The 27,009-nt window shown below is 35.1% G+C and overlaps 2 protein-coding genes, 1 long non-coding RNA gene and 1 pseudogene across 3 annotated transcripts; 2 read left to right on the forward strand and 2 right to left on the reverse strand.

Moving 5' to 3' along the window:
- Nucleotides 1-264: 264 nt before the first annotated feature.
- Nucleotides 265-3,175, forward strand: LOC134232486 (unconventional myosin-VI-like; the record flags this gene model as incomplete). The annotated part of the gene is made up of 4 exons (XM_062714444.1): nt 265-391; nt 577-711; nt 966-1,178; nt 1,395-3,175. Coding segments are annotated over 4 exons (669 nt in total), but the record flags the coding sequence as incomplete, so codon positions are not given.
- A 3,208-nt stretch (nt 3,176-6,383) lies between these two features.
- On the reverse strand, nt 6,384-17,130 carry LOC134232483 (uncharacterized; annotated as a pseudogene).
- Nucleotides 7,399-14,855, forward strand: LOC134232485 (uncharacterized). Its single transcript, XR_009984791.1, has 4 exons — nt 7,399-7,631; nt 9,776-9,895; nt 10,751-10,807; nt 14,641-14,855. It is a non-coding gene; the product is annotated as an uncharacterized LOC134232485 (long non-coding RNA).
- An 8,670-nt stretch (nt 17,131-25,800) lies between the features above and the next one.
- LOC134232484 (uncharacterized) lies at nt 25,801-26,649 on the reverse strand. Its single transcript, XM_062714443.1, has one exon. It carries the CDS (start codon nt 26,647-26,649, stop codon nt 25,801-25,803), a length of 849 nt encoding a protein of 282 aa, XP_062570427.1.
- Nucleotides 26,650-27,009: the final 360 nt, after the last annotated feature.

Below are 27,009 nucleotides of genomic sequence, written 5' to 3' on the forward strand. Positions count from 1 at the left end.
GCTATGAATACCAGGCAGAATATGTTAAACATTACAATAAATTCATTAAACAATAATGCATAAAAATAATTTTAACTAAATATATTTTACATTATTCCTGTTTAAAAAAATTGAAATTTAGTGATTCAATATAAATGTAGAGAATTGAAAATGCAAGCTTTTCCATTGCATCGTTGTATATCGATATACCCTGCTTCCTGCACTCAGATCTGACCAGCATCTTGCTTTAAGTTGTGCTGCACACACACAGAATAATTTGTTAAGAGAGCTATCATTTCTATTAATAGATCTGAGGAAGTTCGGGCGTCGCGAGCAGCTGCTCTTCAGAAGAAATACGATCTGTCCAAGTGGAAGTACGCAGAGCTCAGAGACGCCATCAACACATCGTGTGGTCAGTTAATATTTTATTATGTAACTTATATATTTGGTCATACATACGTCTGTCCTGGAGTTGCTCATACAATAGTTAAAAAATCATTCTTTGAAATGTATTTATGGGTATGTTTCCTTAAGACAATGAAAAAAAACCTTTTTTTTGTGGCATGAGTCCTCAAACCACGTCTGTCTTTATTGCAGACATTGAGTTGTTAGATGCCTGCAGGGAAGAGTTCCACAGGCGACTGAAAGTGTACCACTCCTGGAAACAAAAGAACAAGAAGAAAACGGGGGCTAAAGAGGATGAAAGGGCCCCAGAAAGTGTTCTCTCCAATGGTGAGTCAAAAAGAGGCAAAATCATTACAAAAATTATATTGCACTGTAGATTTGGAATTTTATTCTTGTTAAAATAATTTTGTAAATTGATCAATACATTCTTTCCAAGCTTCAATTTGATATTAATTTTGCAGCTTTGAAGAAATAAATGGTTTTCTATACACTACTAACACTCCCCTATACCCCCCCCCCCCTCCCACACAAACACACACACACACAAGAATAGGAACATTATAATATTCTTCCTTTTACAGCTGATGAGCCACAGGTGGCACCACAACAAACCAAACCAGCTGTGGAGAACCAGCAGAGATTTTTCCGTATTCCATTTGCGCGCCCAGCCGATGAATTCCGTGACGACCCCACCCACAAGAAACATGGTCAGTGGTACGCCCACTTTGATGGTCAGTACATTGCTCGCCAGATGGAGCTTTACCCAGACAAACAGCCACTCCTGTTGGTCGCTGGTGAGTTTGGAAGACCAAAAATTTTAAACAATTTTACCTATCTGTTAAGTATACAAAAAATCAACTTTCAAGACATTGTAATTAGTAAATAATGATCTGAATTGGATATCTTCATAAATATTTAATATTGCTGAATATTGTAATTGTTTATTTTTACCTTCCTCTCAAACAGAATTTTTTTAATTTTCTCTTTAAACTTTATTTTATATATTTCAGGAGTTCATGACCTACAGATGTGTGAGTTGAGTTTAGAGGAGACCGGACTTACTCGTAAAAAAGGAGCAGAAATCCTCGGCAAGGACTTTGAAACCGAGTGGAACAAACATGGTGGACGGGATCTTCTGACCAAGAATGCTAACAAAGTTTCCTCTGCGTTTCTTAAAAAACGGCTAGGTGTTGTAAGACGGTGAACTGTAGGCTTATAATTACAACTGGGGACCAATAGTTTTAGCTAGAATAGATGTTTATTTATTGAGTGGAAGATAATCTACACAACAAAGAAATGTTTTCTTTTAAAGCTATTTTTATACAAGAGTATTTAGTAGGATGTTGAAATGGAAACCTACACAGGGTTATTTTCCCTTATATTTTGTAGTCAGTCTAATTTTTGTGTGTTGAAATTTTTCTTACAAATTTTTGTCTCGTAATGTTGTATGCTTGTATGTTGAGTATTTGTATGCATTTAACAATTGTTAAAATGAAATATATGTAACACCATTAAATTACTTACTTGTTGAATATTTCTCATAAAATTCTCTCGGTATATTTTGTATGTATATTGTAAGAAAGAATACAAAGTGCAGAATTCTACAAATACAACTGAAAAGTTTATATATCTTCTGTCATATGAAGTAGAGAAAAGTATGAAATGTCTATAATATGTATACACATGTACATACAAGTTATATGTGTAACAAGAAATGGTTTGTGCAATTTAAATAACAACACATGAAATGATAAAGGCACAGTTGGCGCTGGAAATTTGTTTTATTTTTGTTTGTGAGATGTAGATGTTGATGGTTTCTTATTTGGAATTCTTCTGTAGTAGGTTATAGAGCTATTAAACTCGGAGAAAAAAACACATACACGAAATTCAACATGACAGACAACTGCATGTCACAAATGTACACTTGAGTATCAATTAATGATATGTACAAAACTGTATTAAACCAAACAGTATGCAGAAAAACCAGAAATCTGAAGCTACAGACAAGAGACACTAAATTTAAATACACCGATGAAATGAAAGAAAAAATATTAATATAAGATACATGTAACCTGACAACTAATGTGTTGGTGAATAACAGCTGGTCTGAAGTTTTGATCTTGTTTAGTTCATTGTTCAATATTGTTAGTATTTTTTAAATTTACCCAGGCTAGATGAATCGGAACATATTTAGTTTTATTTTATGGAACTGTCTTTGATTGATAAATATACATATATTCAGCCATCTGATACCTTTCAACGTTTGTTAAAAAATGTCATTTGCAAATCTGAAATTTAAAACGTTTTTGTGGCATTTATTTGAATTTTGATTTTGACAAAGGAAAGATTTTGCAAATGTGATAAATACAAGATGGAAAAGATCTTACAGTGCACTCTTTTTAATCTAATATCACTGATGCTTAAGAAATATGTCTAATAAACATTAATTCAGATGAAAAAAAGTTTAATCAATCTTACTTATGGGCAAAAAAGTATTTACTTTCGACAGATATTGTTGCAGAATATACAATGTCTACATTAAGACAAGTTTCACTGTAAATTAAAATCTTGGGAAAAAGTATTTACCCAATGTATTACACAATGTGAAAAGTTACAAGTGACAGTTGTTTTCGTATGACCAGCCTGGCCTGGTTATGATGTTGTGAGTGGTAATTATACAAGCACAGCTCTGGTGCTTTTCATTCATCAAAGGTAACTGTGATGGATTTGTCTGAATTTATATGTTGTCTATTTTCATGTCAAAGAAACTTGGGCCAATAAATGTGTGCATTTTAAATATCAATTTTGTTGTATATTTCTACTGAGATTAATCTCTCTATACACTGAATATAACGGTGCAAGATCCTGAGGTCAACATTATCAAGATTCTGACGATGTCCTTATCTTCCTAAAAGGAAACCGGGATAAGAAGAAAAGGTACATTTCAAGGTTTCACTGTCTATGTTTATATGTGTTGCTTTCCTTTTATTTTTTTTTTATGCCATCTGAGGGTGCAGTGGTTAGAGCATTTGCTAAAGATTTCCAAAGTAAGTAGCGTCTGAGAATATTTTTAAGTTATATTTCATGTATTCCTTGAATGGAATTGCCTTTAATTGGTAAATGTTACTTTGAAAAACATGTCTCTTTTAAATGACATAACTGATATACTAGCAGCATATATGAGCATAGATGATACACGTAACTGTATATTGAGCCATCTGAAATCATACCGTTAAATTATGGTCTATTGCACTCAAATAGTTACGCATTTCTAAATGACACCAGAATTTGATTTTAAAACTAATGAAGAACAAGCAAATTCAAAGAATTGTGGTCCCCCGCTTTTGGTGTCATTTTGGGTGAGATGTCATTTTTTTAATGACATTTTGTGTCTAATGTGAACGCCCTATTATAAGTCATCTATTTAGAAATTAATAAGTATCACTGAACTCCAAGGTCAAAGTGTTAACGTTCTTGGTATCCGATGAAAATTCTTCTCAAAAGAATTACATATGTGAGGTGTGAAAGCTCTAGCCCTTACCATTCAAAAGTTATGGTCAAGGTTAAAGTTTTCTCATAAGTACATAAAATCGCCAAGGTCAAGATTAAAAGGTCAATGTTGTTGGTATCCAAAGAAAGGTCTCGCCACAAAGAATACATACATGTATTTGAAGTATGAAAGTTGTAGTATGTACTGTTCAAAAGTTGTGACCAAGGTTAAAGTTTTCAAAAAGTAGTTTAAACTCCAAGGTCAAAGGGTAAAAGTTCTTGATATCCAATGAAAGGTCTTCTCACAAGAATTTCATTTCAAGGAAGTACGAAAGCCATAGCCCTTACCTTTCAAGAGTTATAGTCAATGTTTAAGTTTTTTCATAAGTACATAAATCTCCAACGTCAAGGTCAAAAGGTCAAAGTTGTTGGTATCCAATGAAAGGTCTTGCCAAAAAGAATACATAAGTGAAATATGAAAGTTTATAGTATCCACCATTCAAATACTAGTATTATGACCAAAGTAAAAGTTTGGAATTTTTGTGCAAAAGTGGGTCAAACTCCAAGGTCAAGATCAAAAGGTCAAATTTGGTGAAACCCAAAGAAAGGTCTAGTCACAAGAAATACACATTTGAAATATGAAAGTCATAGCTCTACTAAATCAAAAGTCATGGGCAAGGTTAAAGTTTCATATTCAGGCAAATCCATCACAGTAGCCTTTGATGAATGAGAAGCACCAGAGCTGCGCTTGTATTACAACCACTCACAACAACATTTCATCTTAACCAGGCCGAGAAAGGGTACTGGTCATATGTAAACAGCTGTCACTTATAATAGTTCAATACAGTGAATCTGCTTTCTTCAGGAGATAAAAACTTACGGTAAAACTTGTCTTAATCTAGACATTGTATATTCTGTAACATTGTTTATTGTGAAACATACTTTTATCTATGTCACTAACCTAGTTTGAATCTTATTTCAGCTGAAATACTATTTTATTATCAAGTTAATTTCTTTGAAACCACTGAAATGGATAAGGCGAGTTTAGTTTATCATTTTCCTCCATCACATATCTATCAGATTTGAAAATCTTTTTGTTCCCCGCTTTCGCGAAAGCGAAGGGACATTAAATCTCATTTGTCTGTCCGTCTCTCCGTCTAGCTGTCCGTCAGTCTGTCCGTCCGTCACAAAAACTTTAACCTTGCCCATAACTTTTGATTTAGTGTAGCTATGACTTTCATATTTCATATGTGTATTCCTTGTGACAAGACCTTTCTTTGGGTACCAACAAATTTGACCTTGACCTTGGAGTTTGTCCCACTTTTACACAAAAATTGCAAACTTCTATTTTGGCCCTAAATTTTGAATGGTAGGTACTAGGACTTTCATATTTCACATATATATTTTTTGTAGCAAGGCCTTTTATTGGATACCGACAACTTTGACCTTTTGACCTTGATCTTGGAGATTTCCGTACTTATGAAAAAACTTTAATCTTGACCAAGTCTTTTGAATGGTAAGGGCTAGGGCTTTCATACTTCATATATATAATTCTTGTGAGAAGACCTTTCAATGAATACCAAGAACTTTGCCCCTTGGACCTTGACCTTGGACTTTGACCTATTTTTCAAAAACTTTTACCTTGGCCACAACTTTTGAACAGTAGATACCATGTCTTTCATATTTCACATTCTTTGTGGCAAGACCTTTCTTTGGATACCAACAACTTTGACTTTTTGACCTTGACCTTGGAGATTTACGTACTTATTGAGAAAACTTTAACCTTGACCATAACTTTTGAACGGTAAGGGCTAGGGCTTTCGTTCTTCACATATGTAGCTTCAAAGTACTCAGAGGCCAGAAAAGACAAAATTTTCTGTATCCCACACCAGAAATAATAAACTAAAAGGGCAAACTTTACTTACTTACACCTTTTACACCGTATACACCTTTCTTAATAAACTTAATAAAGTGCAGGTGTGCAGACTTATGGGGTACACTTGGTAAACACTTTCTTACACCAAAAATAATGAATGTTTTGAAAGGTGTACATGTAGCACTGAATTCAACATTGCTGAGAACGGTACAATTGAAAATTAAAGATATTATTTATGTAAGGGTAAGATAATAACATTCAAGTTGTCTTTGTGTGTAAGTTATTATATTGAAATTATTTTTTAGCTATGTTATATAATTAGTCAATTCTTAGTGTATTTTATTTTTTTTTTAACTCTTTGAAAAAGAAAAATATCAGCCACACGCTGGCGAGATACAAATCTTATACTGCACCATATACACTGCGCCCCGTAAAATGCACTTGATTATTCAATACTAATTGTTACACCGGTGTACACTTAGCAGGTGTACACCAAGTTCAGCTAAATCAAGCACACCCAAAACACCAGTCTGAATTTTAATTGTATAATTGTATATTAAAGAAATTAATTGACAATTGTTGTTTTTTTGAAATTGATATTTTCATTATATTATCTTATTATAAAAGAATTTGTTTACATGTATTTGATTTTCTTCACATTACTCGAGTAATACTCAGCCACAAAGAGATTGTCATTGCTGTCCACACATAAACCATGTGGAAATTGTAGATCACAGTTATCTATGTGTTGCGCCTCCCACCTCGGGAGAGAGTGGGGCAACTGTGTGGGCTTTCCACTCTCGTATGTTAACTAATAAATTAATAATTAAGTCAGGATAAAAGTTCAACAAATAAAATTTATTTACACTATGTACAATTAAATGTAAGTATTGTTATAATAAAAATCACAATACAATATCAGTCTCTTATAAAGTGAAGTCACTCCCACAACCCGTAGGTAAAATCTAAATCTCCCAAAATAATTATAAAAATTAGCTACTTGTACTAAAATATACTTTCCTTGGTTTAATATAATTTATTTATGACTATTCTGTAAGACCTATATAGTTTTAATAATAAATTGTAACTCCCATAAATTCTCCCATAAGTTTTCCCGTCGATGGGTCTCCCACTCTACTTATGGGTCTCCCACAGGGATATCTCAGCGTCTCTATTTAATATAATTTGACTAATATAATTACCCATCTGGTCTGCATAGGGTCTGCCATCCCTGTAATGATTACCAATGATGGGAACACTTCTAAAATAATAATCTGGAGGCTTCCGTATCCTCCCAACTTCTCCCCCTTCTCCTCTAGCAGACGAAATTTTCGCTTCTTTATATACCTTTACTGTACCCACTGGTAACCTCAATTAGCCAATCGCTGACCCGGAATGACCCTACGCCACTTCCGGTATAAACAAATCAGGGAAAGTGCACGCAGAGAAGTTTTCTAATAGAAAATCATTACTAACCATACAAAATGGGATTTTATCTACCAAAATACGATAAGTACAAGTAGCTATTACGTTATTAAGTTGATTTAAACAATGACAATACAATGTTCAAAAACGAAACGTGATAATTGACTTCAAACATGCTATCGAGATCGAGACCGGGTCGAAATACAGTGAACCCGATTCTAAAACAATATTGACAGCATATAACTTATTTCTTTTACAACTTTTTATCAATTATTTAATAACAAACAATCATGTACATATCAATATGCTGATAACAACTGCATACGCTGCGAGTGATCAATGAAATATATAAAAGTGACGAAACGAATTTCGTAACATAGCCCCCTCCTGAAGAAAACATTCGTCCCGAATGCAACTGGACTTGGGTCTACTGAAAACATCACTTGCAGTTATAGAAGTAAGTATGAATCAATATAACAATAATGCAATTAAAATGTACAATGACATGCATAACATGACAAGAAGTAGCATTAATAAAATATGATAATCAATCATATTACATTTAACTCGAATCCATATACTCATCGCAATGACTAATGCTACATGTAATTATTATATAAATACATTTCGGCTACATCCATCCCTCAACTATTTGATATTTATAACAACAACAACAAAACAAAAGAACTGGACTTAGTTGGATTTACAATACTTCTCCTATCATCAAAACATTTGACATGAATGAGTATTTATAAAAATTGGACATATATTCCAAAACACACAAATCATATTTTATCTTCACAAATTACAGTTATTCCTCTGAGAACTCTTTGTGTCCAAAGATCATTACGAACAGCTGGCTACCAATTATTTCGACTAGCGTTTCTAATCTATAATATACCGCTTCGATGTGGATTTTCCTTAAGGTCCTCGCGTCATTAGGTAAATGGCAATTAATGTTCTTCGGTCCATCTCTCATGTAATGGAGTATGACATCGAAGTAGGTGGCATCACGGTCAATAAAGTAGACTGGTAGGTTCCCTCTATCCAGTATATTATAAGCAGGCAATAATTAAGGTGGGGTCCTCCATCATCCTTGCGAAAAGGGAATCAGGTTGGTTTGTAAGAGTGGCAACTGTCGTCACAAATAGTTTCCCGCCAACATCCAGACCAATACATTGTTGTGACACTAAGGGATGTGCGCTACCACTGGAGGAAGTCTGTATCGAAACGTCTCGTTTGTCAAACTCCCTCTCCGTCATAGTTGTTAGGGTTCTACTCGGTGTAGAGGTAACAGGTGGTTCCGTTATGGAAATATCAGGAGTTAGCAGATCTTCTTCATCTGACGAGTCACTTAAACTGTCCCCGAATAATCGTTTGAAAGACCTCCTTTGCGGTGTATCGTTCTTACTCTGACGTGATGATGTTGACTTTTCCGACTGCAGGAGTGGAGACGCTGGGATGGACTTCTCGGTCGATGGGAGTGCAGGCTCTGGGGTGGACTTCACGGTCGGCATCGATAGGAGTGTAGGCGCTGGGTCGGACTTCTCGGTCGACGGGAGCGCAGGCCCTGGAGTGGGCATCTTGGTTGACAAGGGCGCAGGCGCTGTGAATGACTTCTCGGTCGACATCGACAGGAGTGCGGGCGCTGGGGCGGACCTATGTGATGACAGGAGTGCTGGCGCTTGTGCGGATCTCTTTGGTCGCTTCTTGGCATTCCGTCCTTGGTGAGGCTCCGTGTATATTGCTCTCTTTTTTGCTTGGCCCTGGTGGTACGGCTGATCGCTGAACACTAAGGGGAGCTCCTTCATGAAGGGCACGACATGTCTCCCTCTCCCACGTTGGAAGGCCTCAAACTCCTTCTCTTCCTCTATGGTGAGCGTGAGTGTTGATTTCTTCACTCTCTGCAGGGTCCTGCCCTCACACCCGTGCTTTTGATCTTTTCGTCCAAGTACGATCCCGCAAGTGGCACATCGGAACACGAACCCCGAGTGCACTGCAGTCATGTGCCTCTCACAGTGACTCTGTTGCGTGAACTCTCTGTCTTCTGTGCATAGTCCACATTTGAATCTTTGGATCTGTAAAGTAATAAAGGGATACTTAGTCCCTCATTTCTGACAACATCCCAAACATTAATAATGGGCATAATAAAACTGCATATTAATATGATTTACTAAAATTTCCGACAAAATGATTAGCTATTTAATATTCACTAAGCTACATATATTTCGAGGCAGATCCCATATTACTAGTTGGGTCTATTACTTCCTTTGTAAGGCTTCAACAAATTATAGTGAACAACCTTGGATTTACTTTTTGTTGTTTTTCTAATTTTGTATATAACATCATTGATCCTTTTCAGAATTAAGTAAGGTCCCAACCAATGACACTGGAGCTTTGGTGATCCCATTTTATTAATATTATGGGCGTAGTACCATACAAGATCTCCCTCTTCATAACCTTGAAAATTTATCTTTGAGTTGTATTCTCTTAACATTTTTTCTGTAGCTAAACTCATTTTATCCCTGGCAAACTCATGTATTTTATCCATAGATTGAGACAATTTGTAAGCATATTCTGACATTTCTAATGTACTTTCAGGTTGTAACCTTCCCAATACTAAATCGGCTGGGAGAGAAACATGCCTACCAAACATCATCTCACATGGACTTACGCCAGTTGACTCGTGCTGGGCTGACCTATAAGCTAACATGAGCAAGGGTAAATGTTCATCCCAATCTTTTTGATTTTGAGAAACAAACGATGCTAACATATTTTCTATTGTTCTGTTTGCCCGCTCTACCAACCCATCTGACTGAGGTCTATATGGTGAGGTTCGGGTTTTCTCAATGCCTAAAATCCTACACATTTCCCTAAATACATCTGACTCGAATGATCTTCCCTGATCACTGTGGATTTGCATGGGTGTTCCAAAAATACTAACTATTCTATCAATTAACTTTTGAGCGACTGTGACAGCTTTCTGATTACGTATGAGTGCCGCATCCACCCATTTTGTAAAATAATCGCCCATAACTAAGATGTAGAGATTTCCCTTATTGGATTTGGGCAATGGTCCTATAACGTCAATTGCTACCCTCTCTAAAGGAGCACCAACCACATATTTTTGAAGTGGGGCTCTTATCCTCCTATTAGGGGATTTTCTAGACTCACAAGTGTCACATGTTACACACCAATGTTTTGTATCAGTACTCATTTTGTACCAAAAATATCTTTCCCTTACTTTAGATAGGGTTTTCTTAATACCTAAGTGACCTCCTGTAGTACTATTGTGTAATAGGGTCAAAACTTCTCCCACTAAAGCTTTTGGGATCACTATACAATAATTTCTTTCTAACCCATCATGGACATAGTACAAGGTATTGTGTCTGTATTCTAAAGACTCGAATCGAACCCAATAAAATTTACAAGTCTCACTTAAATGGGATATATCTTCCCAACTGGGTTGAGTTCCATCTTGTACCCACTTAACAACATGCTTTAAATCTGGGTCTTCATTTTGATATTTTCCCACATCAAAATTTTCTGTGCTAATTAAACTTTCTTTATTTTCAGGTGCCTTTTGTTTCGACCTAGTTTCAACAACTGAACACTTTTGTGTAGATTCTTCAGGTAGGTATTTTACCTCTGCTTTAGCACAGTATGTACACTCCACATCAGCACAAGGTCTGCGGGATAAAGCATCTGCGTTCCCATGCAAGCGACCTGGCCTGTGTTCTATTTCAAATTGGTAAGAAGCTAATGTTTCTAGCCAACGGGCTATTTGACCTTCGGGATTCTTAAATTTCAGAAGCCATCGTAATGAACCATGGTCTGTTCTTATTTTAAATACTTGCCCATAAAGATAATGGTGAAAGTGTTTGATGGACTGAATAATAGCTAATAATTCCCGTCTAGTCACACAGTATCGGCGTTCAGCCGTATTGAATAGCTTACTATAGTAACTTATGACTTTTTCTTCCCCATCCTGGATTTGGGATAGTACAGATCCCATGCCAGTGTTTGAGGCATCTGTATCTATCACATATTGTCCCTCTTTCCTGGGATAAGAAAGTATTGGGCTGCTGGTTAAAGCTCTTTTCAACTTGTCAAAGGCTTCTTGACAGTCTGAGTCCCATACAAACTTTTGGGATTTTTCTGTTAATTTGTGCAAGGGCTTAGCTATTACAGAAAACCCTTGAACAAATTTCCGATAATAGGAACAAATACCTAGAAAACTACGGACATCCCTAACATTTTTAGGTGTGGGCCAATCTTGGACCGCATCGATTTTGTCAGGGTCAGTCTTTATTCCCTGTTCGCTGATAATATGTCCTAAGTATGCTACTTCCCTCTGTAAAAGTTTGCACTTTTTAGGGTTGATTTTAAGGTTTGCTTTCTTTAATCTACTGAACACTTTTTCTAAGTTCCTAAGGTGTTGGGAAAAATTAGGGGCTAAGACAATAATGTCATCAAGATATACCATGCAAATTTCCCACGACAAATGAGAGAGTACTTTTTCCATCAATCTTTGGAAAGTGGCCCCCGCGTTGCACAAACCGAATGGCATGACAGTAAAATTCCAATGACCACCCCCCGGGATTGAGAATGCTGTTTTAGGTTTATCTTCCTCTGCTACCTTAACCTGCCAATACCCACTTTTCAAATCTATAGTGGAATAGTATTTTGATCCCGAAAGGGCATCTAATATTGACTCTATCCTAGGAATAGGGTGACTATCCTTGATAGTTACCTCATTGAGTTTTCTAAAGTCTATACAAAACCTTATCGAGTTATCTTTCTTTTTAACTAGAACTATAGGGGAGTTCCAGGGACTATCTGATTCTTCAATCACTCCCTTAGCTAACATTTCTTTAATTTCCCTATTAACATCTTGCATTTTGGCGAGAGGAATTCTCCTTGGGGCTTGTTTAATGGGTCTATTATTCCCAGTATCTATTCTATGCTCTGCCATATTTGTAAGTCCCATATCTTCAGAATTTTTAGAGAAACAACCCTGATACTCTACAAGTAAATCTTTTAATTGCTCTTTTTCAATTTCTGTTATCCCAATACATGACTCTTCACATAGATTTTTCAAATGTTCTGGTAATTTAGTGGGGGTATCTTCTAAGCTGATTTCTGATATAGCTAAACTATCATCTTTTAACATGGAGACTTTCTCCATTCCTCCCATAAGACTATTTTTATGGAGTTCAATTTCCCTATCTGACACATTCATGACTTTTAATGGGATTATCCCAGATGTGGGGTTTACAAGTGTCCTAGCCACTAACACTTCATGTTTACCCATAAATTCTATATTTGGCTCTACCAAAGCCTCATCCCATTTAGGAATAGAATCCAAAATTCTACCACGGGCAATAAACTCTGAGTTGGGAGGTACTTTCACGTCCTCCATTAATGCAACTCTAAAGGTACAATCTACCTCATCGCTACTAAATCTAAAACAAGGGATCTCTTGACCCTTAACCCGTAAACACATCTTTTGTACTAAGATATCACATGAATGTTCAGTCATAAAGTCTAAACCTAAGATACCGTTGTATCTAATATCAGCTACTATCACTTTGTGGGTGATTTCATTCTTCCCCATTTTAAAATGGACTTCACATTTCCCACTATTTGGTATTGGGTCCCCTATAGCAGAGACTAGTTTCACATCATAGGGTTCTAAGGAAGGTGATTTCCCTCCAAAACATTTCTCTAAAAATTGGGTACTAATAATGGTAACATCTGCCCCAGAATCTACTAAAAATCTACATTCTTTCCCATTGATTTGTGTGGGAACAAAAATACCTGATTCAATTTTGCTTGCATTATGAACAATTACTTTGGTAGCTTGGGAAAGGGTTTCTTTTGGGCCATATTTCTCTCCCATATCCCTCTCAACTTTTTCACTCCCATCTCCCTCATTTGAGGTCAAAAGAGTATCATTAACATTTGATTCATTTTTATTTTCACCTACAATTTCTTGAAACTTTGTTTCATTTTCCCGGGGTTTTATTTCAACCTCTTCTAATGGAGTGGGTCTTCCCCCAAATTTTGTCGATTTCCGACCCCCGAAGCCGACACGGGAAGGTTTTCCTGCTGTTTCCCCGAACTTGAGTTATTTCCCTTTTTGGGACCTTGATTTTGGGTGCTACCATTTTGATTTCCCCAAGAATAACCATTCCCATTTTCTTTTTTATTATTTGGGCCATTATAACCGGATTTTTGAGCTTTCCAACCCTGGTTATTTTTCTGATTCCAATTTTTCCAATTTCCTTTTTTAAAAGGTGGACTGGGATTCTGTATTCTGGTTGTTTTTTCTAACCTTTCTATGTTTTCATTTAATCTCCCCAATAATTTGGTCAATTTAAATGAATCTTGGGTGTTACCACTCCCACTAGCATCTATGGCGTTTACATTGTTAAACTTTGCACACTTCTGTGTATCCGCCAACCTATAAGTTTCTAACCTAATTGCTAGAGTTTCGGCTTCATTTATATCCCTAGGTCGGGCCTCCCTCAGGCGCAGCCTAATGTCGGGATCTGGTAACGCGTCTATAAATTGGTCTAATGCTAATACGTTAGTGAGACTGGGCTCAGCGCTGGGATAGGCTTGTCTGGTTAATTTCTTTATTGCCTGGGCCAGCTCAGAGATGCTCTCATTTTGACCCCTCACCCGGGTTTTCAATCTTGCCCTAAACATTTCAGATCTTTCTGTGGCCCCAAAGCGTCTTTTCAAGGCTGTTATCAGGGTATTATAATCCCTTCTCTGACCTGGGCTCAACTCTCCCAACAAACTACATGCATCTTTGGCTAAATGACCTGCTAACTGTAAAGATTTAGTTTTGTAATCCCAATTATTAAGGTCTGCGACTATCTCAAACTGAGAGAGATAATCATCAAAATCCTCATTCCCATCAAATATCCTGGGTTTAGCCCTTTCCCTCGGGGGATCCCTAGTGGGTGTTAACACATTCCTGTTCCCATTGTGATCGGGAGTGCTAAACCTGTTTATATTGGGTACACTGGGTAACTGATGGTAATCTCCCATCCCTGACCTTGAATCTTTTCTACTAAATTCTGGGAGGTCACCTGTAAAATTGAATTGAGATCCTATCATCCCTCTATTTATCCCATTCTCTTCTCCCACTCTATATTGGTCATATGAGCTTGGGTGTCTATTTTCCCTAACATTGTCATTACTTAAATGTGATGGGATTTGATACGGGGGTCTATTATTTATGTGGGCATCTTTTACCCTTGTCTGATCCCGTTCCCATAAATTCTGGGATTCGTGTTTAAATTTAAAAATCTCTTCCTGCATATTCTCTAACCTCCCATCAATTTCTTCCCTAATGCTTACAAATTGCTCTCCTATCTTTTGATTCATTTTTGCAAATTCTCTAGAAAATTGCTCTTGTAAAACCTTAACTAATGACACATTTGCATTTTCAGATATGGGAGACATGGCTGCTGAGATACCTTCTGTGGGAGCAGGGACTTTCCCGTTATCCGCGATGGATCCAGCGGGACTGAAAATTTGCTGACCTATGGGTTTGAAAGTGACTTCCCCGGACTCTTCTAAATCTGACATTTCTGTGACTTTTTTTTTTTTTTTTTTATTGTACACTATGAAATTTCAATGATTGTAAAATTTTGAATTTAATAAAGCTAACCGAGAATGTGGAAAATTTCTTCCCAATCAAAGGGACTCAAGATCCCACTTCTGACACCAGTGTTGCGCCTCCCACCTCGGGAGAGAGTGGGGCAACTGTGTGGGCTTTCCACTCTCGTATGTTAACTAATAAATTAATAATTAAGTCAGGATAAAAGTTCAACAAATAAAATTTATTTACACTATGTACAATTAAATGTAAGTATTGTTATAATAAAAATCACAATACAATATCAGTCTCTTATAAAGTGAAGTCACTCCCACAACCCGTAGGTAAAATCTAAATCTCCCAAAATAATTATAAAAATTAGCTACTTGTACTAAAATATACTTTCCTTGGTTTAATATAATTTATTTATGACTATTCTGTAAGACCTATATAGTTTTAATAATAAATTGTAACTCCCATAAATTCTCCCATAAGTTTTCCCGTCGATGGGTCTCCCACTCTACTTATGGGTCTCCCACAGGGATATCTCAGCGTCTCTATTTAATATAATTTGACTAATATAATTACCCATCTGGTCTGCATAGGGTCTGCCATCCCTGTAATGATTACCAATGATGGGAACACTTCTAAAATAATAATCTGGAGGCTTCCGTATCCTCCCAACTTCTCCCCCCTTCTCCTCTAGCAGACGAAATTTTCGCTTCTTTATATACCTTTACTGTACCCACTGGTAACCTCAATTAGCCAATCGCTGACCCGGAATGACCCTACGCCACTTCCGGTATAAACAAATCAGGGAAAGTGCACGCAGAGAAGTTTTCTAATAGAAAATCATTACTAACCATACAAAATGGGATTTTATCTACCAAAATACGATAAGTACAAGTAGCTATTACGTTATTAAGTTGATTTAAACAATGACAATACAATGTTCAAAAACGAAACGTGATAATTGACTTCAAACATGCTATCGAGATCGAGACCGGGTCGAAATACAGTGAACCCGATTCTAAAACAATATTGACAGCATATAACTTATTTCTTTTACAACTTTTTATCAATTATTTAATAACAAACAATCATGTACATATCAATATGCTGATAACAACTGCATACGCTGCGAGTGATCAATGAAATATATAAAAGTGACGAAACGAATTTCGTAACATATGAAACGGAGGAACTGTCCGTCCTGCATGATCTAGGATGTGGATACGGTGGTTATCACAGTCTGCTGTCAGGATCTAACTCTGGCTGTCTGTTGTGATGCCATGCGGATAAAATGAACCCTTGATGGTAAACAGGTGACCAGAGTATCTAAATAGGAGTTTTTCTGCCTGATTTACCACTACTATTGCTTTCGCTCCATAATCAGCCACACAGATATCAAAGTTCCTGTTTTCACTGATGTATTTAATGTTGTGAGGTGAAAACAGAAGTTTACCTTCACTATCAAACTGAATGGTTTGTTTTACTGTGGAACCAGAGTAACGAACAACTTTTGTTTGTTTGGAATCATGGCTGTACATGATAATCAGGAGGTCACCAGAGGAGGTACTACAGACATAGCAAGGTTTCCATCCTTGAAATCTGATCACTTCCTTTGCTTATTCTTCACTATGTTTACAGTCCTTGTATCAGGATCAGTATAAATTAGATCTCCACTCCTTGTCACTGCTATGCCACATGGTGTATTCCCAGATGTGGATTTGATTGACTTCAGTATTTTGCCCTGGAGGTTGTAGAGTTTCATGATTTTGTCATGTCCACATGTCCATAATTCTTCATCAATGGGACACGTAACACTGTATAGTCTGTGATGCCCAGTGTCTATTGTGATGATGAGCTCTGGTTCATCAAGCAGTGGTTTGACTGGAGGACAGGATACAGCTTCTGGTGTCTTTATTGTGTAGCCACGGTTTTCTATTGTAATGGATTATGCTGACAGAATACCAAAAGATTGATGGAGCTCTTCCTCTGTGTTGATCTGATAAGGAGAGAAACGTGGTCATTGTTTATTGTGTTAGATTGGCTTTTCTTAAGATCGAGAACTATTCAAAAATCATGAAACCATTTCCTGTATACCGCCATAGCAAATAATTCAGAATCGAATTTCGAATACTGTGTTTTTCTAAAACCTTACTTCAAATTAAGAGCTATAGGTTGTACATGTATACTCAGACAAGTAGACTTTTATCATGTACATTTAGATGATGTACAGTTCATCGCACTTTTTAAACTCAAATGGATTTTCGCACAAATTAAAATCACATTTTTCTTGCAATAAAACTTAAAATTATCGAGTTTCAGTACGAGACATGAGAATTGATTTTTAAACTGTATGATGCTAAATGTGTATGGTTCTACCACATGTATTTACAAATTATTTAATCGAACTTTCTTTGAAACGTTTTGGTTGAAATGTTCAAATTTACTTCTTACAGATGAGTGTTTTTCTAGGTTCTTTGCACATTTTCCCTACCTCTCTTGGTTGTGTAGAAAACAGGGATGGGGTAATCGTAATCAGTACCCAGATAGCAAGACTACATCGGGCCAACGTTGGTTGATGGTTGGTAGGTTGGTATAGTGTTGGTGTTGGGCTGTTAATGTTGGTCCAACATTGGCCCAACAAATGATATGTTGGCATGAAAGCCGAACCGTCGGTGCTGATTATGTGATGCTGGGCCAATGTTGGCCCATTGTAGTAAATGTTGGCATGAAATGTGGCCACTATATATTGGGAATTCGATGTTGGCCCACCGTAGGTCCGACCGAGTAGACGTTGACATAAATTAAGACCATTGCGTGTTGGGATGTATAATGTTGGCCCATCTTAGGGCCAACCAAGTAATGTTGACATGAAACATGGCCAATGTGTGTTGGGCATGTAATTATCAGTCCAATGTTGGCCCAATGTAGTTAATGTTGGCATGAAATGTGGCCACTGTATGTTGGGAATTCGACGTTGGCCCAGCGTAGGTCCGACCGAGTAGATATTGGCATAAATTAAAACCATTGCGACTGGAGATCCATAATGTTGGCCGAACATAGCATCAACCAAGTAATGGCGACATAAAACATGGCCAATGTGTGTTAGGCATGTAATCATCTGTCCAATGTTGGCAAAATGAAGTGAATGTTGATTATAATCAGGCATTGATTGGGCTTTGAACGTTGGCCCAGCGTTGGTCCAACAATGTGAAAATAGGGGAAAAAAACAAATAGGTACATGTAGGTGATATGTTCATTACGCACATTTGTTTTTTTAAATTTGTATATTTCAGAACCACCTATTTTAAGCTTCTTTAAATAGAGACAGCTCAATTTAATTAAAAAGTTATGTAAGGATGAGTTAATCTTAATAACTCATGCATTGATTATCAATCTAAAAAACGAAATATTATTCCAAAACCTTATTTATATGAAAATCATATGATGTACTTTTGATGATTCTTATATGTTATTATTATTCAAGACCATTGCAAATATATATTATACGTGTTATATATGTAGAAGTTTTATTCTGCACATAATAATATGTTGGAGATTCTATATTTAGCACCATGGAACTTAAAGTGCTGAATTTTAGAGCTTCAGATAATTAGGTCAGTGTTGAAATCCACTTGCACAGCGAGTGACTGGCCGGTTTCCTAGGAAACGGGCATCCTAATTAGTTCTGTTTGGTAAACTCGGAGTGGTCACAATGTATCACTTGCAACACTTGAACAAAGCATGCTTTGAAACGCAAGAAAGAGAAAACGGATTGTTTAGCTCTTGAAATGTAAGTATAGATGTTTTATGTGTTATTGATGGAAGTTTATGTTTTTGAAAGTATATTAACTTGGGCATAATTTGTAACATTAAACAAGACCTGTACGAAATGTTCCGCCTGGAATATAGGGGGAATTGAGGCGTACTTGGAGAGGCGTCAATTTGTCTCTCTACATATATAGTGATACACAGGTTCCGGGCGTAACTTAGGCGGAAACCAAGCGTAAATGGGCAGGAATTTGAGGCGAAAAATGCAAATGAGCTACGCCCGGAAAAATAAATGACGCCCGTAAAAAAATTACGCCTGGAAACTAAAATGACGCCTGGAATAGAATTACGCCTGGAATGTCCTTATTATTATATAATACTATGTGACCTAAAAACCTATATATTTACCATGTTAACAAAGAAAAACATTCAGATTATGATTTACAATGTTAAAGCTAAAAATTTAGCTTTTTGAACTGTAAGAAAACATAATGACAGGTCATTAACATATATCATTAACAAGTATAGAAAAATAACATGAATTTTGTGTATTAGGGACACTAAATCATGATTGAGTGTGTATTTAGAATTAAACTTTTTTACAGTACCTGTACATTTTATCACTTCAATAATTATATTGAAACATTTTAGTTACTGACTGAATACAATTCTTCATTTACTCAGCAGTTTACAGTTAGATTCTCACTGCAGCCTCTATCAGACAGATATTTCTCAGAATGTGTGCAAGGACAAACTCAAATATCTAAAGTAATTTTAGGGTCAACCAGTTATAACTATCATTGTACATAATCATAATCAAATTTACTCAAATAGGTACTAGATATTCATGATCACACCTACCAGCAGACACTGTGTCATCCTCAAGAAGTGTAAAAGCCTTAACATTGAGATATCTGCATTTCCTGTTTCACTCACACTAAACTCCCTCCTTCATGATCAAATTCAAACTTAACCTCCTATCTGAAATGACCCTTAATTGATAATTAAATTGACCAATCAGAGGCTTTTACTTCTCCTGAAAGTTCCAGGCGTAATTTTTGTTTCTATTTTCCTGCCATTTTACGCCCGGAAAATCTGAACTTGCCAATTGACGCCCGGAAAATACAAATGACGCCTGTAAGACGTCTCTTCTACTGAGGCGTAACTCTTTGAAAATTCCGTCTCCGCCTCAAGTACGCCCGGAATTTGCCAATTCCTGCTCAATTCCACCCAAATTCCAGGTGGAATCCGCCTTTAAAATTCATACAGGGATTTATAAAAGTTACACTTTCCAAAGTTTTCATATAGTTTATTAGTAATTTAGTTAATTATTACTTATCTGAGTACTAATACAAATCATTTTTGAATTGATTAAACTAATAATATAATTTTGCATCGTTTATAGCAACTGGTGGAGAGAAAACCCTTTCTATTACAAGACCATTGATGTATGGAATTTACTGGACATGCAGTGAGTGATTTAGCTGTGTGGAGGACATGGATTTTATAGACAACGAAACAATAACATGAACAAGTGAAAAAAAGGAGTGAATGATTCCAAAGTTGCACATATTTGAACACGGGATCCCATTTAAGAGTGGTTGTAAATGTAGTGATATATTGGATAGACTTTGAACAACCTTCCTGTTACATGTATTTGTTTCAATATACAGGAGTGACAAAAACAACATTTATTTGAAGAACTAGTTAATTATCCATGCAGGATTTAATAAATTAATTGTGATTTATTCCTTATTATGGAAATAAAAAATGTCACAGAACTGGATTTCATATTGTGTAACTGATTAAAAAATAAGTGAATCGTAAATAATTTCCCAAATACGGCCAACGTTTCTCCAACATAAATAACATTGAACCAACATTGGGCCAACAAAAAGTTATACGTTGGGCCACTGTTGGACCAATGTCAGATTACCAACCTTCAAATGTTGGCCCAACGTCGAGCCAACTTGTTGGTCGAACGGTGGGCCGATGAGCAAGATGATGTTGGGCCAACAAATAAAACTGACAGAGGGCCAACGTAATTTTCACCGTTGGGCTGACATTGGTCCAACGTAAGCTTGCTATCTGGGTAATCGTAATCAGCTGTAATCGATTACAATTTGCCAAGTAATCATGAGTAATCAGTAATCACCCATTTTTCTGATTACAAGTAATCGTAATTTAATCGATTACTGTGAAAAAAGTCCTGTAATCATGATTACTTTTTGATTACTTTATGATTACAATTTTGAAAACAAAGTTCATAAATTCATGATTTTAGATGATTTCCAGTTAATATTTTTCAGTGTATAAAATTGTTTATTGAAAAAAGTTATAAAATTATATTATATAACTTTGTGAAATCCGATAATCTGATTGGTTAATACGAAGTACTTATTTTTTAATAACGACCGCTGAAAGCGAATAATGACTCGCACGAGCTGCCTCGTTTTCACTTTCGCTTTAGACAAACATGAAAGTTCGCAAGTTCAGTTGTAGGTAAGAAAAATTTAAAAGACATAGTGAAGAACTCCGAGGCTGATAATACAAAACAATTACAAGCATATCTGTCAACATTTTTCGGGAATACTTAGCACATACCCTTTCATGGTTGAGTTCGACTTTTCCACTCACTCGGCGAGCAGAGTTTTGACGCTGATTACGGAGACTAAAGAAAATAAATACAAGCATGCCATGTAAGATTGTATCTTATCTTCGAAGAAATAGGTATTTATATTTTGTGAGTGCATTTCCTCTGCAAGTGTAAATGAGTGCGATTCTCAATTTGGGGGAGGGGGTATTCTGTGTTATTCGGAGATAGATATATTGCGTTATTATTATGATATGGTTAAAAATTTATTACCGAAACAATTTCCTCTGAGTGATATTCAATGAATTCTGAAACATATACATTCAACTTATTTATGGTTAATACTATCTCTGTAAACATAAGGAAGATTAACATGGTACTAAAAAAATTTGGAAATTATTATTTATATAATATAATCAATATGGACTCAATGCACGGTCAATATGCATTTATAATGACCCAGGAAGACAGATATTGACCTCAGATACATGAAGTATATCGACCTCGGGCTAGCGCCCTCGGTCGATATACTACATGTATCTTCGGTCAATATCTGTCATCCTGGGTCATTATAAATGCATATTGACCTACATTGAGTCCATATTTGTATAATAACCTATATTTAATTTTCTTCTTCTAATGTCTCCAGTCCATTGTCCAGGCAATGAGTAAATTCTATCAGTTCCTTGCTATATTTGGTATTCTTTTCAAAATACTTTAGCAGCTTAATTAGGAATTCACTATATTTGACAAGATATATGCATATACTGATAGAAAATTACTACAGGATCATTTTAAAGTTTGATTTATTTTGTTTCAAATTTAATGAACATGTGTGTAATGCAACAATTTGTTTTCTCTGTAATTCTTTGGAAAAAAAAACTTGTATTTTTTTAAATAGAAAATGTTCCTTTATTGAGACATATTCTAAAATTCACTTTGTTTGATTAACAGTGTACATGAAAAGATAATGTGAATTAATTAATTAATTAAGACACAGATATACTAAAGTTGGGTCAGCTTGGGTAATAGTAATTATTGAACTATCCATGTTTGTCCAGTCAATGTATTAATTCTTGTAAAAATATCTAATAAGTGGCAGTTTAATTGAAAAGTCTATCACTCGTCAAGAAGGTCAATTACTTGTGTAACAGTTCCCTATCGAATCCCTTTATCCTTAATTATAATTATGTTCAGTTTGATTTATAAAAAAACTATAATAATTTTTTTTTTCTATTTCTCTCAACAATAACAAGATATTTACTTGTATAAAAGATAGAAATCAAGTGATATAATATAAATCACATATATCTAAATAAAGACATATACAACCAAACTTTGTCTGAATTCAACCTTAAAATATTAATGATATTTAAAGAAAGATGAATAAAAACATGCCGTTGTCCTTGAATATTAAACAAAAAAAAAACTTAATGTAATCTAAAGTAATCATAAGTAATCATGATTACATGAAGGAAAAGTAATCAGATGTAATTGATTACTTTAAAAAATGCCTGTAATCAGCTTGTAATCGATTACTTTTAAAATCCAAAGTAATTGTAATTTAATCGATTACTTTTGAAAGTAATCGACCCCATCCCTGGTAGAAAAGTAGCGCCGAAAAATGACAAAAATACATACATGTAATTATGTGAACGGATGGGATAATAAAGTATTGTTTATCTTTCAACATAGTAAGAAAATTCTTTTACAATTATTGTCTGAAACTTTGACATTTTGTGTTGGAAGGTATCTTTCATGATGCTAGATTTCGGAAAGTTAACCTGAAAAATGCCATCTTTTAACATGTAAACGAGTCAAACAGATGAGAAATACTTCTTCCATCTTGCGCTTTAGTGTCATATAAATGTATATTAAATACAGAAGCTATATGAACTGCACTGATTCTGTATTAAGGCAAGACAAAAGTATGCTTTAAAATCAACGGATACAAAGATGGTTGCATTTGACGAGAAACCAAGAAAAAAAAATACATTTGGAAATATATCATCCAAGAGTATATAAAATCCTTCCAATAATTATTTTTAAATTAATGGAATATGATCAAAATTAAGTTATAAATCATTTTAAAGATACTTCTTGTTGTCATGTTACACAATTTTACATTATTACAATGTGACCTTAATTTGTCCGAAAACCATGTGAATTTAAAAAGTGCGCTGAGCTGTATATACAATCTCAAGGTTACAGTAATTGAAAGTAAAACATTAGCAAGTAATCAAAATCCTTTAAATTTGTTGTTAAATCTGCTTTGCTATGACGTCGCAAGGGGTTGGGGGGATAGATTATAGCACTTCGTGTTTGTTTTTGTGAGAAGGTTTGTTCTGTGCAAAACGGAAATTACGTAATTTGCATCGTGATCAATGTTTTCACTTATAGATACGCTCTTTCCTGTGAGATGCTCCGCCTTGCAGCGCCTTTATTATTGAATAATACTCAAATTTTTATCTTAAAAAATTAACAACATTAAAAATGTCAAAGCATATTGATTTTAAAGAAGGCTTATCCAAAAAAAAAACCAACACCGAGATAAGCTCTTCAGGATTCTTATTTTCGGGGGTTTATAGGGTTATTGAACTTAAATTCGTCGCTTTTCTCTTGTTCAGGCATTCTCGTAGATCTCCCTGTTAATAAGTGAACGTGTACGATTATATGCATTTGATAAAAAGAAAATACACCAGAGTATGTATTTATATATTTGCAAAATGTACCTTTTTTTAACTTAAGCAAATGCAGTATACTTTAGAAAGTCTTGGTTAATTGTGACAATTTAAACTTATAATTTACATGTATAGAAAAAAAAAACTTTTTAAGTTTTCAGAACTTGTGTCAAATCCCTTTGCAATTGCATTTGGATTACAATAAAAACGTTTAAGGTAGATCGCGGGTTTACTGTCTGCCTGAAAACATACTCCGAAAATTTGTCAACTTAATCCTCTCGATTCAAATTTTACTTTCTGAAATTTTTGTGAGATTCGTCTGCGTGGTTATATTGTTATCGCCTTTCAAAAGCACTAATGTTGATGAGATCTGGTGACGCTATTACAATGAAATATATAGTAAATGCGCCTTTCTCACCGGTAAACGCATTTCAAAACCATGCTTATAATATAAAAACGGCGCAGACGAATTTTATATTACTCAAAACGATGAATGTGAGATAAATTTCGAATCGATCAATTAAAAAAAAATAATAAGTATTCTCGCTCATTTTCTCGCAAAAAAACTTTAAAGTTTTACAAATTTGTAACAAAGGTATATAATTTCATTAAGACGTTATATAACGTACGACGGCGTATTCGTGCCATTTTAACAATGTAGAATTTTTTATTAAATCGTTTGTACGATTTACTAAATCGTTTGTACGATTTACTAAATCGTTTGTACGATTTACTAAATCGTTTGTACGATTTACTAAATCGTTTGTACGATTTACTAAATCGTTTGTACGATTTAACAAATCGTTTGTACGATTTAACAAATCGTTTGTACGATTTTTAATAAATCGTTTGTACGATTTACTAAATCGTTTGTACGATTTAATAAATCGTTTGTACGATTTACTAAATTAAATCGTACAAACGATTTATTAAATTGTACAAACGATTTACTAAATCGTACAAACGATTTACTAAATCGTACAAACGATTTATTAAATCGTACAAACGATTTACTAAATCGTACAAACGATTTATTAAACTGTACAAACGATTTATTAAATCGTTCAAACGATTTAAAAAAATATTTCTACATTGTTTAAATGGCACGAATACGCCGTCATAATAACGTTAGTGCGACGTCATTATTTACGTACGTCTCAGAATCACAATGTAATCAACAATTCACTGAAAATGAAAATTGTTTTATCCGCATTTTCAATTTTTCATTGATTGACAATAAATATTCATGTAAACATTGTCATAATTTACCTAAATTGTCACACTTTTTTTTCAATGAAACACGGAGTCATGTTATTTGAATCAATTTTGACCTTTCATATTTTAACTTTATATTTACTCTTAATTTGATTTAGTATTGATTAGCTATAAATTAATCCTTTATTTTTTATTGCATTATAAATAAATATTTTTACAAACAAAACAAGCTTTAATGTTTGTTTTATTTTATGATGCATACTGATGGAAATACTTTTTGCTTGTTTGTAGTTTGATACTGTAAACGTAGTAAGCTTTTACGTCGAATCAAATTGTGACGTCAGCAAACCCGCGATCTACCTTAAATCAAGCAATTCATTGGTGAATTGGCACCAGTTGGTTTTACGTTTGCATTTGTACAGCTAATGAGTGCTTGTATTCTCAACTAACTTCTACAACTCCTCTATCATAGAGCTTAAATATTTCACATTGATTTTTGACAGAAACTCAAACTATGCATGTATCCAGATTTTATTCCTTAAGTTAATATATTGTTTACATGTATTTTAATTTCTTCACTTTACCATTCAACTCAGCAACAAATAAGTTATCTCTGGTGTTTATACATAAACCCCAGGGCTCGAGTAAATTGCAGTTACCAATAAACATGATAAAACAGAGGAACTTTCCGTGTTGGTCTAGGATGTGGATACAGTTGTTTTTATGGTCGGATACCAGAATCTTAGCATGGCTCTCTGTTGTAATGCCGCATGGATGAAATGATCCCTTGGTTATAGAGACCGCTGTACTTAAATTGAAGCCGTCCTATTTGATTAACTACCACTACTGCACCTGCTTTACTGTCTGCCAGACAGATGTGCATGTTTCTGTTCTCACTGATGTATTGAGGGCCACCAGATGAATACAGAGGTTTACCTTCACTGTCAAACTGAATGGTTTGTATCTGTTTGAAGCTTGAGTAACGAACAACTTTTGATTGGTTATCATCATCACTGACCATGGTAACCAGGAGGTCACCAGAGGAGGTACTACAGACATAGTAAGGTCTCCACCCCCGTAGTCTGATCACTTCCTGTATCTGTTCATTCTTAACTATGTTTACAGTTCTTGTATCACTGTCAGTATAAACTAGATCTCCACTTCCTGTCACTGCTACATCACGTGGTATGTTCCTTGATTTGGTTTGGATTGACTTCAGTAGTTTGCCCTGCATATTGTACAATTTCATGATTGGGTCAGCTCCACATGTCCAGATTTTTTCATCACTGAGACAAGTAACGTTATATAGTCTATCATGCCCTGTTTTTATGGTGGCGTTGATCTCCCAATCATCAAGATTCAATTTGATAGGAGCTTCCGGCGTCTTCATTGTGTAGCCATGTTTGTCTGTTATCATGGATAATGCTGAAAGAGAACCAAACATTTCATAGAGCTCTTCTGTATAGATCATTTGAGGAGAGAAACTTGGTAATGTTACATTGATTTTAGGCGGGAGAGTTCTGAATTTAGCATTTCTAGATTTGTATGCAGAGGTTATGGTGACATCATCAGAGTCAAGAATTTTTTTCATTTTGAGTAAGCACTGTTTAACTTCAGAAATAATTCCCTTGATTTCATTTTCCTGTTTATTTATACATGCCAGGTGTTTATTTTTCATCTCATCAATTTCAGATTTCTGTTTGTTGACAATGATGTTAATTTCTTTGTGCCAGTCATCTCCTTGTTTAATGACAGCTGTTGTCAGTTTCCTATACTCTACGTCAAGAATGGATTTTTCTTCATCTAGAACTGTTGCAATTTCTTCATATTTAGGATGTAATTTTGTTTCTAATTCTTTAATGTCGTTTTTCACTTCTTCTTTTTTTGCATTAAAATGTTCAATAATGTTCAGAAAGGGATGTCCTTTATGTTTGTCTGATACACAATTAGA

Source organism: Saccostrea cucullata, unplaced genomic scaffold (assembly GCF_032062105.1).
Source record: "Saccostrea cucullata isolate Sc308-1 unplaced genomic scaffold, CSIRO_AGI_Scuc_v1 ctg4230, whole genome shotgun sequence".
Classification (NCBI taxonomy): domain Eukaryota; kingdom Metazoa; phylum Mollusca; class Bivalvia; order Ostreida; family Ostreidae; genus Saccostrea; species Saccostrea cuccullata.

Bases quoted from the DNA above. Each gene is read 5' to 3' on its own strand.
- LOC134232484 (XM_062714443.1), bottom strand. From the start codon at position 26,649: ATGAAAAAAATTCTTGACTCTGATGATGTCACCATAACCTCTGCATAC.